Genomic DNA, 11,221 nt, shown 5'->3' on the forward strand with positions numbered 1-11,221 from the left:
TGAGATTCAACCGAAATTATTGGTCAACATTCTTGTCGTTTCGCCGATACCGCGCGGTCTTCTTCGCATGCACGACTCCGTAGCAGAACATGATGCATTTCGAGGAATGAAAGAGGCCACCGTGCTTACTCTGCTGAAAGGCAATTTCTGCCTTTGGAAAGGACTGCTACGGTTGATATGGCCGGCCATTCTTCCCAGATGCATTATTGGGCAGCCGGATGGCTATATCTTGCCCAGATCTGCTTGACTTCAGTGCTGTATACATTCTGTGTGTCCCTCGTCAAGAACATTGATTCCAGGTCGGCGTGGCACGATTATCTATCATGACGGTCATGTCCACAAGCATTCCTCAAGCATTGCAGGCCACACTACCTGGGGTCTCGTTGTCAGTTCTTGTCGTCTTGCTTGCTGCATATTTTCTATGGCAGGCTGTTTCGAGGCCGCAGCCTGCCGTAGACCAGTGTAAATCAACCGCAGGTGTGTGATCAGAACATCAAAATACCATGCCGGCATCTGACCATGGCCCTTAGGATCAGAAGATTCGATCGACTTGAGTTGGGTGGAACCGTTGTCGACATTTGAGATCGAGGCAACTCCAGAGATCCAATATCGTCCGTTCAAAGACGGTAAATATCATCTTACGATGGGGATAGGCAAAATGCCTGAAGAGTGCTGGATTGAGCTAGACGATACGTATCGTACGAAGATGGCTCTGAAACGTCGTCTGCTGCAAACTCAACGTGATATGGTCACCGCATTCCATCCTGACGGTTGGGAAGGTAGCTACGAAGCGCTTCAAACTCAAGTCGACTTCATCACGAAGCGATTTCCCAACCTCTTCTCCAAGACGTTGGTGGGCGTAAAGAACCATATTTTGAATGAAGAATGGGACATCCGCAGAAGTTCATCGTTGTGGGAAACATATCATCCTACCGAAGTCATGGGTATGCTGACATTGGATGACTACGTCGTCATGGTCAAGGACAAGGTCGCCGTACCTGGTGAAGACGCACCACAATATCGTGTCAAAGCCGGTACTGTCTGTTTTCCAGGAGGTTGGAAAGTGAAAGACAAGCTGGGCTTGTCCGTCTTCAGTCTACATGCCGGCAAAGTACCCGACTATGAGACAAAGATTGCCCTATCCATGAACCGATTCTTTGAGCGCTTGAAAGTCCAAGAGCCAGTCCAGAGGTTCAATTACCATCTCGATCCCAGCCCAGAGTTATTCCATCCCAAGTCGCACCACAACACGGAAGCGCAACCTGCACAGCTCGAAGACCTCTACTTCCGCGTCGAAAGACAATGCCTACGACGGTTACCGCGTACAAGAGCCATCGTTTTCCAGATCAGGACGTACCTGTACCGATTGGCCGACATGTTCGATACCACGCCTCAATTGATGAAGCAGCCCAATCTGAGACTCGATGAGGCCATTGCACGACGTTGGCGAGCCAGTATCGATCAATTGGACGGGCCACTGGCAAAATACAAAAACAAAGGTGTGTGGGAAGCTGCGGTGGTGGACGCGTTAGAAAAATGGTTAAGCGAGCATGAAGGCAAGCGCGTGGACACTGTTGCAGGGGTTTGTACTCCAATTCAGCTGGGTGACGGTTCAGGCGTGGTAAACGTATGATCCCTGCGGCTAGATACCTCGACTGCCCAGGCTACTCTTAAGTATCTACAGTGATCACCGTTGGGAAAACTACCAGGGCTCCTCTCGAATGTCATAAGTCTGACAAACGCCAGGGCTCACGAGTTCGCCATTGTAGTAGAGCAGACGAGGCCCGAGCTCACAAAAATTCTCAAGCCAAAACAATATCTGCGCTTAAATCATGCATCACTTCTCTCCAATCCACAAGTCCAATGGGTATGCTCGCGACGTCTTGCAGGACAGTGTCATCGTCTCTGTCGCAACGATCCATTCTCCTCCAAACCTCCAGGATAACACCCTTGGCCACATTCAGATTGCCAAGGCCAAAATGGCGGTTGCGAGCAAAGAATGAAATGACTCGCCTTCGTAGTGCTGGCTCGCTTGATTCGCATCCTGCCACAAGCGCAGGCCAAAGGGTGATGGGATGACTATCCCCGTCGTTAAGTGAATTGAGAATTTCAAGATGATCGAAAACTTGAGACACGAGCCACTGCTGCTTGCGCTGCGTGGTCTGTCTGTGACGAACCGTGGCTCGATTGAAATAGAGTATGGTAGAAAAATGGAATGCCCAGCAGTGATGTTCCATCAATTCCTGAGCCACGGGTTGAGGGAGCTGTTTGAGACACATAAACTTGATATCTGCCTCAAAGAATGAGCCATGTGGTGGCGGATATACAGCCTGGGTGAACCTGTGGAGAGAGTCTGATATGTGTTCCATTTCCGCCCTGAGATGTGGATGCAGAGGTTCCGAGGGGCCAAAACAGTTTAAGCGCATGACCAGCTCATTCACACGTTTGAGGCCAGCCAGTGTCGGGAATGAGATACCATAAGTAATGTCTAGATCGAAGGTGTCGGCCTCGGCACAGACTGGCTGTTCGGACTGTATAGCGCTTCTCGATGTAGTGTCCGCGACCTGGGAGCCAGGCCTATTGCCATCATGGTGTTCGCAGCTGGTCATCCGCACATTCCAGTTTCCCCTAGTGGCTCTCAGAGTATCAAGACAGTCATAGACCTGACACAATGATGCAGATGTGCTGTTGTAATTCAGCCAAACACGATAACCTCCGCTGGACTCAAAGAATTTCCGTGCCCCTTCGAGGTGCAGACTCCAAACACCTTGGCCTCCTCGAAATGCCTCCACTGTGGTCATGCTGAGTACGGTTGCGAGAATATTGATCTGCTCACTCTTGTCCTTGCCAGTCGAGATATGGGTCTGAAGAGCTTGCTGGAGGCTGATAATCGCTTGCTGCATGTGGAATGTGCCCGCATTCTCGTATGTCTCTGAGGAGTCTAAGCGCGCTCGATTGAATGCAGCGATAGATATCAAGGTGTGTAGAAGGGCATCTCGCCCGTGACTTGGGCCGTCTGGACCTGCGGCTCGAGGGAGGAACATCGTCAGCCAGGGGTTCCGTGTAGGCAGAACGACTGGTGTCATCATGTGGACAACCCGTGTGCGATAATGGTAGATCATCTCCTGGGTCACTCCGCATTGTTTGAACGACATATCGTTCATAGAGAAATCCGTCAGGAGCGCGTTCATAAGGACTGGGCCTGGGTTGTCGTTGAGAAAGTGATACTCGAGTGGTACGTCGTCATCAATTTGACGCAGAAGTTGATCTGTAGGCGATAGCTTTCCAATACGGTCACCACCAGGCCCTTGTTCAATAATCGCATCAAAGTGAATCTCATCCCTTATCAGCACATCATCCATGTGACTAGAGATATCGTCCAATGAATCTGAGGAGACGAATAAGCCGTCAGTAAGGCTCGGATAGCATAATGTTGTGTCTGAAGTGGCGAATTCGGACATGTCGGGGTTGAGGAAAGGAGCGGGTATAAAAGAGGCAGGGTCATGGTTGAGGTAGCCGTTGGACTGATCAAATTGTGCTGGTTGGAAGATGGGGTTGACTGCCTCCTCAGTATTATTGTTCACAGTATTGATCTCCTGAGGCATTTCGATCGTAGACGAGCCAGCTTTGCTGGATTCTGGTAGAAGCTGGAATGCTCCAAATGGTCCATTACCATCAAATCCTGCTGGATCAGCCTCTGCTATGGCCTGGTTCAATTCAATCGCTGCCAACAAAGGGAGTTTGGTCTGCGGGCCTCCAACGTAGCGGCGAGACCGTCGATCAAGCGTTGCAGCTGCGTTTGAGTTAGGTGAAGGGCGCGCAGAGTGCGAGCCAGATGGGTTCGTCCATTGCAGGATCCTGTCGTAGCCTTTGCAATGTCGTCCTCGTCGCGTGCAATTAAGACACTCTGGTTTGGTCTCGTCACACTTAACCTTGCGATCTCGGCAGGTCCAGCAACCCTGTACCTGTAGCGTCAGTTGCTATTACTGCCGCGGCAAAGAGACAGAGGGTGTGACAACAAACCGTGGAACTTTTTAGCCGGTTTCTTGGTGTCGAGCACGTTGTGGTTTCAACAGGAGCGATCATTGGTGCAACGTGATCGTGAGTGCTCACACTAAGTGGGCATTCGTTACGGAGTACATATCAAGAGATGGCGAAGACAAATGGAAAGCGTGACTCAAAATCATTCCGGAATTCAGTGATTCATGACATTTGGGTACTATCATTACCCCGCAAGCTCGCCCTGTGGCAGCTTTGGGCGGAAGGTGGTACCTGCTGCTTTCGGTTGGGTCTAGATCGTCTGGTGGCTTTCTTATCTATGTCTTATCAAAACTCTCATTACAAATGTTGCTAGGCATATGCTGCTAGGCATAGCATCCCCATTCAATTCTTCTGGCTCGTTGTCGATGTGCTTGTTTTCCTCGCTGCACTTACCGCCCGCACAAAAATTCGGACAATATCTTCGGTTTGATTGTCGGTAATAATGAATGGTGGTGCGAAAAGGATAGCATCGACATCCCCAGATGCCAAATAAACTGCAAGACCATTGTCAAAGCAAATATCGCGAACCTTTGGCCCTATACGTCCTGAAATGTCTGTAAACTCGACAGTCCGGAACAGTCCCTGCCCACGAATGTCGTAGACAATTTCGGGGGGCAGCTGCGTGTTGAGCAGCTCTACCAGGTATTCCCCCTGACGTTTGACATTGCTAAGAAGATCGTCATCAAAGATGACCTGCTGTACGGTCAAGGCGGTCGCACAGGCCATAGCATGTCCTTGGTACGTATGACCGTTGACGAATGTAGTCTTGTCATTACCCTCCAGCACCTTGTACACTTTGTCGCTTATCAACACAGATGACAGTGGTTGATAGCCTGCGGCGAGTCCTTTACCGATGGCTTGCAGGTCTGGGGCGCAACTCAAGCCACCATAGCCCTCCCAGGCATGATATATACCCGTTCGACCCATCCCACACATGACTTCGTCATAGATCAGCAAAACTCCATAACTGTCACACAGCTGACGAATTCTGGTCAAGTAGTTGGAGACGGGAGTGACTGTGCCGATAGTGGCTCCGGTAACGGGTTCAAGAATCACGGCCGCCACCTTGCCAGCACCTAACCGCCGGAATTCAGCCTCGTAGTCTCGTAGGAGACGATCAACGTATGCTTGTTCGGACTCGTTTGGCCTGGCGTCTTTGCGATAGAAGCAGCGGTCAACGTGCCGGAAAGCTGTTGAACACATTGGCTGAAAGGCTGCCCGACGAGCTAGGTTATAGCCAGCTGCAAGAGCTCCCAATGTGTTCCCATGATAGGCATCAATGCGAGCGACGAAGTAAATCCGTTCGGGCTGATTATTGGATATGTGATACTGACGTGCCATCTTGAGGGCGGTTTCCACGGCCTCGGAGCCTAATTTCGCCAACGGTGTCAACCTGCTGTACCTCCACCAAGTAGATTGAATGACCAACCTGAAGAATAGTGTGCCACTTTGGAGAACACGCCATGACTTTTGGAAATGAGAAAGTTGGACAAGTCTTCTTGTGATCGATGTGTGTAGAAGGATGTATGGACCCAGGAAAACTTCTGGCACTGTGCGATCATTGTTTGTATCACCCGTGGATGTTGGTACCCTAGGCAGGACACTGCTGCACCACAACAGCCGTCGATGATTTTTCTTCCATCCTCGAGGCTGACGTATATACCATTGGCTTCCGTTGCAAGGGGGTACTTCTTCGTCAATGAGCGATTGAACATGGCAGAAGGTTTGTCAGTGGACAAGCCATTGACTGAAGGCATGGCAAGGGAGACGGCTGCTTGTTCACAACAACGTCAAGCGCAGGTATCAAAGATTATACTATGTAGCGGCGCACATCGTGCACAAACAAAACTTCGATAAAGCAACGTGCTTGTTATATTCAGGCAAGCAACAAGTCTCTGAGCTGCGGTTTTGCGCCGTGCCTGATCCGACCACGAGTTCGGACCCTGGCAGTACGCCCCGCCGAGCGACTTTGAGAGCCATTACTCTTGGAAGTGACAGACCGGCCGTGACTCATCAAAGACAGAGTTGTCGAACGCCAACTTCGTCCACACTTCCAGAGGGTTCATGCATTGAAGGCAGATCTGCTGCTTGTGGCGACATTAGGGAATCGGGGAAAAATGGTTTCGCTCCTGGCTTCCTGTGGCAGATCTGTTTTAGTGCCGAGACGGATAATTGATAAACAAGGCCGGAACGCGGCTCAATTGCAGCCCCGCTTTCGCCAATGCCTTCCGCTCCTGGAAGACACGCTTTTCTCCACTTGGACTATAACGGATGTGAACATCATTCGGAGACCATGGTTTAGCATGAGTTTGGAATTACTGGCTTGTTCAGCATTGACTTATCCATTCTGGATGACGGCAGCATGGACCGGGCTGCAGTGGATGGTCTCGTGAAGTCACAATATAGGCAGCACAAGTGCGATGCCTTCTGCCATCGTCCTTCTCACCTCTTCTCACTTGACAAATTCTACTTTAATCTAGTCGATCACTCTATCACCAACGAGCGCCCATCATGAGCACCATCGTCGAATTGTCACTCCCAAACGGGCACAAATACGAGCAACCTGTCGGCTTGTTCATCGACAATCAATTTGTCAAATCGAGCAGCGGCAAAACCTTTGAGACCATCGATCCCAGGTGAGCATCGAGCAAGTGGTTGCACCAGTTGTGCTGAGCTGATCATTACAGTACCGAGGAAAAGATCGTGGACCTATATGAAGCTGATGCGGACGACGTCGACATTGCGGTCAAGGCGGCTCGAGCGGCATTCGAGGGTGAGTGGTCGCAGTATGCGGCAGAAAAGAGAGGCATGATTATGAGCGAGTTCGTAAGATTGGTTGAAGAAATCCGGCCTACCTTGGCAGCCGTCGAGTCTTGGGATAGTGGCAAGCCTTATTCCAAAACTCTGTACGGCGATGTCTCAGAACTCGTCGGCACGTTTCGCTACTACGCAGGCTGGGCGGACAAAGTGTTCGGTCGTACTATTGAGACAGACAAAAACAAGCTTGCCTACACAATGCATCAGCCCATTGGTGTTTGTGGGCAGATCATCCCCTGGAACTTTCCCCTCTCGATGTGGGCATGGAAAGTAGCACCTGCCGTTGCTACAGGTTGCACAGTTGTCATTAAGACCGCGGAGCAGACGCCGCTGTCTGCATTGTTCCTTGGTCCGTTGATCAAGAAAGCTGGGTTTCCTCCTGGCGTCATCAATATCATTTCTGGCTTCGGCAAGACGGCCGGAGCAGCGCTCGCTTCACATCTTGACGTAGACAAGATTGCCTTTACTGGCTCGACAGCCACCGGAAGAAACATCATGAAAATGGCGTCTGTCAACTTGAAGGCCATTACACTTGAGTGCGGTGGTAAATCCCCGTTGATTGTGTGCGCCGATGCCAACATCGACAAGGCTGTCCAGGCTGGACACTCTGGGATCATGTATAATGCCGGTCAGGTCTGCACAGCTACTTCTCGTATTTTTGTGCATGAGGACGTGTACGACAAGTACGTTGATGGGTTCAAGCAGCGCATTAAGGATGTCTCAAAGGTCGGTCATCCCTTTGAAAAAGCAACGTCTCAGGGTCCACAAGTCAGCAAGACTCAACGAGAGCGAGTGCTCGGCTTTATTGAGGAGGGAAAGAAAGCTGGTGCCAAGGTGGCTGCTGGCGGGAACTCCACCGGTGACAAAGGCTACTACATCGAGCCCACAGTCTTCACCGATGCCGAGGACGCATCGACTATCATGCAGGACGAGATCTTCGGTCCGGTAGCGTCTATTGCGAAGTTTAGCGACTATGACGACGCCGTTCGAAGGGCCAATAACACTTCGTATGGCCTCGCAGCAGCCGTTTTCACACAAAACATCACGCGTGGTCACCGTATTGCTGAGAAATTACAAGTCGGCATGGTATGGATCAACAGCAATCAAGACAGTCACTACGGTATCCCCTTCGGAGGCTGGAAGAGCAGTGGAATCGGCCGGGAGCTGGGTGAGTATGGCTTGAACAATTACACCAACGTTAAAGCCGTGCATGTCAACCTGGAGGAGTAGAAGGCTTGCCATCACCGGCGTCGCAAAGAGCAATGCCCTCCACTTGGATAAGAAGAGCATCATGTGACGGCAGTGAATGTGTACAGGGCTCCAACATATAGAAGTTGTTTCTGTAACCTTCATTACGTTCTCATCTGGGTATTTTGGATGTGCTTCCAGTCATTTCACTTCCGTGGTGGCTGGCTCGCGTGAACTTGTGGGGAGCAAAGGCTGCATTTCCCGGATTCACAAAGCGGATGAACCGCAAGTAGGTTCACCACACATGGAATTAGGCTACAAGCACGTTGACGACCGAAGTCCAACGAAAGGAGAATGTATGGTACCGAGGTTTGAATTCCCTACTTGTTAAGGTACCACTGAAAACTATGCGCCAGCATCTACCAAACCTTGAAGCCGCTTCACGATCGTTGCGCTCACAAGCGAGCCAGGGTTCTGTCATAAAGTGTGATTCCGACATACTATCCTGTCCCGAGGAAGCTGAAACCAAGACAACGAAGAGGCATGGCGTTGAGATTTCGAGTTTCGCGCCAATATCATGTCCCGAGACAGTGTTGGAGGGATTCGACTCTCATGAATCCGACTCCTTGGAGGCCACCCTAGGAGTCGAATCCCGACTCCTGATTCGACTCCCTATACAGGATTACGTAATCTCGTATAGCTTATGATCGAGCCAATACTTTAAGCATTATGCCTCCTCAAAACTCGTTGTCGCGAGGCGATTTCGATCCGTAGTCAATGTTCTCTTCGATTGACTAAATATACGCTTAAGTTTAGTGGATATTACGGGTATTGAAAGCGTATCAAAAGCTTATTAACGAAGCGTAGGATACGGCGAATATATTTACTATCGGAAGATATTTATGTCCTTCTATTCTATAAGATATAATAGCGCGGCCTCCGTATAACGCGTAAAATCGTCGTTCTGGCCCTCTTACTATAATAGTTATACGTTACGAGCTATAAACTCGGCGAATAACGATTTAGTCTTCTTAGGAACTTCCTTAGGCGTATTTTGAGTGTATTTCTATTTCTAAATAGCCCTATTAATAGCTATTATAGTTAATAATTACGCGGTCGTATCCCCTATCCAGGAGGACCTAAAATAGGCAAGACGAAGGTAAGGGTTAAGGAGAGTCGCGGCGGTATAGATCTTATGGTTTTTATCTATAACCCTATTATATTCTTTAAGGTTTTCCTACGTATTTTGGTAATAGACGTATAGGGGATTAATATACGTCGTATATCGTCGAGACTCGCGTATACTCTCCTATACGCGATAATTATTTATCTTGGCCTCGACGCCTATTAAGAGTAAATTAAGCGTTAATAGAGCCTCCTAAACGACGCCGTAAGAGCCCTATAAGGCGTGACCCTCGAGCCTTAGCGTGGTTTACCAAAATAAATCCAGGGTATTAAAAATAGTAGTAATTCAGTCCTAGTCCGTATCTAAGAGTGTATTATCGCTAGCGACGTCCGGATAAAGCTGCGTATACTATTTTAGTGGTTCTTTTAATCGTAGACCTCGTTAAAGTAATATATACGTAGAATTTTAGCGCGTCGAGTTATTAAGAATAGAGAGAAGATCGAGAATAAGCTCGCTATATTTACTATCTATACGTAAGTAAGTTTTATTTATTTTCGTTAGTTTTTCTACTTATAGAGCTATTTTAACTTACTACTATTTAGAATTATATCGACGACGATATTAAATTATTACCGACGTTACGGCGAGTCTCGAATAGCCTTAACGAGATTATGAAACTTATCGATAGGGCCTCTTTTTCGCTATAAATCTTACTCCTTAGCTAATAGCTTTTTATCTCTCTTTATATCTCGATCAACGTTTTAAGCCTTTTCTATAAAGGCCTTATAGTCCTTATCGTATAGAAAGGCTTACGCGGCGAGATTAATAATATAACTAAGATAACGACTATATCGCGTAGTTTTAAGCTTATTTAGTCGAAATCTCTTTACTAACGTCTTATAGACCATTATATAATTTAAGGCGTTATCGATAATATAGACTCCCTATTTATACTCGATTTCGAATTTCTTTATGATCGATACGATCTCCTTCGTGATACGCTCGCTAGTATAAGAGCCCTCTAGTAAACGTAGCTTAAGAAGAGAATAAACTAATTCAAGAGAAGGCGTTAAAAAATAAGTATAAACGCCTAGTATCGATAGAGACGACGATATAGTTTACATATTAAAACTTAAGTGAATCCTTAATAGGCTCTTTACTAACTACGATTTAATCGAGTTTTTAGCCTTTTTAAACTTATCGGCGATCCAATACGATAGACCACGGCGGCCGATAAAATATCTTTTAACCGAAGGCTAAAGAAATATCAATAATTACTAAAACTCCTCCTTTTTTACTACTAGATAGAGAATTTAGCATTAGACGATCTACTTAATCAGTAAAAGACGAAATATCTCGATATTATAGACTATATATAGAGCCCCGAATTATTAAGGTATCGCGACGCGAGAAATAGCTCTTTCGCTTAGTAAAGAGAAAATATCGTTGTTCTTCTCTTATCTATTATTTTATATACGTTTTAGGATAATATTATAAGTAGTTTTAAGATAACGAGACGCGTTACTCGTACTCTAGTTCTTTTTTTGCTAAATCACGTAATCATAGAGATTATAGATCCAAGACGGCGTGCTATTAGGCGCGCCGAACTCGACGTATATATCTCCATGAGACCAGATACGTAATAGTAAGATATTGCGCCTTATATTCGCCTGTCGGCCGACTTGAATCTATCTCTTATAATGTACCAATCGATTTACGGCTCTGCGCGAAGGTAAGGGCGTCGGCGTCGATAAGATACTATTGAATACCGTGTGTACCGGGGATATAGGCGACGAGGGAGGCTCAACACTTGATAGTACACTATCAGCCATTTTTGCGTGGTGCTGGCTAACAAAAATAGCTTGCCAGGGACTTAGACGCGTGTATACGCCCTCCCTGTCAATGGCCTTGGCATGATCAATGGCCTTGGCTCGACTCCTCGTCGACGACGTTGATTCGACTCTAGGAGTCGAATCTCTGACGGATTCGCTAAAATGGAGTCGAATCCCTCCAACACTGTCCCGAGACCTCTCCAAGTTTCCAGCAAGG

The 11,221-nt window shown here is 47.9% G+C and overlaps 4 protein-coding genes across 4 annotated transcripts; 2 read left to right on the forward strand and 2 right to left on the reverse strand.

Annotated features, from left to right (window-relative positions):
- The first annotated feature begins 8 nt into the window (after positions 1–8).
- EDD37DRAFT_189166 (uncharacterized protein) lies at positions 9–1,718 on the forward strand. The gene is made up of 2 exons (XM_062810072.1): positions 9–477; positions 531–1,718. The coding sequence occupies exons 1-2, from the start codon at positions 324–326 to the stop codon at positions 1,631–1,633; spliced, it is 1,257 nt and encodes a 418-aa protein (XP_062666077.1). The 5' UTR covers positions 9–323; the 3' UTR covers positions 1,634–1,718.
- Positions 1,718–4,210, reverse strand: EDD37DRAFT_189238 (fungal-specific transcription factor domain-containing protein). Its single transcript, XM_062810074.1, has 2 exons — positions 4,024–4,210; positions 1,718–3,959 (listed from the first exon to the last, which is right to left on the reverse strand). Exons 1-2 carry the CDS (start codon positions 4,084–4,086, stop codon positions 1,803–1,805), a joined length of 2,220 nt encoding a protein of 739 aa, XP_062666078.1. The 5' UTR covers positions 4,087–4,210; the 3' UTR covers positions 1,718–1,802.
- A 173-nt stretch (positions 4,211–4,383) lies between these two features.
- Positions 4,384–6,127, reverse strand: EDD37DRAFT_596539 (pyridoxal phosphate-dependent transferase; the record flags this gene model as incomplete). The annotated part of the gene is made up of 2 exons (XM_062814587.1): positions 5,471–6,127; positions 4,384–5,411 (listed from the first exon to the last, which is right to left on the reverse strand). The coding sequence occupies exons 1-2, from the start codon at positions 5,796–5,798 to the stop codon at positions 4,384–4,386; spliced, it is 1,356 nt and encodes a 451-aa protein (XP_062666079.1). The 5' UTR covers positions 5,799–6,127.
- Positions 6,128–6,552: 425 nt separating this feature from the next.
- Positions 6,553–8,088, forward strand: EDD37DRAFT_698185 (aldehyde dehydrogenase domain-containing protein; the record flags this gene model as incomplete). Its single annotated transcript, XM_062820176.1, has 2 exons — positions 6,553–6,677; positions 6,729–8,088. 2 exons carry the CDS (start codon positions 6,553–6,555, stop codon positions 8,086–8,088), a joined length of 1,485 nt encoding a protein of 494 aa, XP_062666080.1.
- Between the last annotated feature and the right edge of the window lie 3,133 nt (positions 8,089–11,221).

The sequence above is a fragment of the Exophiala viscosa genome (assembly GCF_022695815.1).
Source record: "Exophiala viscosa unplaced genomic scaffold EDD37scaffold_14, whole genome shotgun sequence".
Lineage (NCBI taxonomy): Eukaryota > Fungi > Ascomycota > Eurotiomycetes > Chaetothyriales > Herpotrichiellaceae > Exophiala > Exophiala viscosa.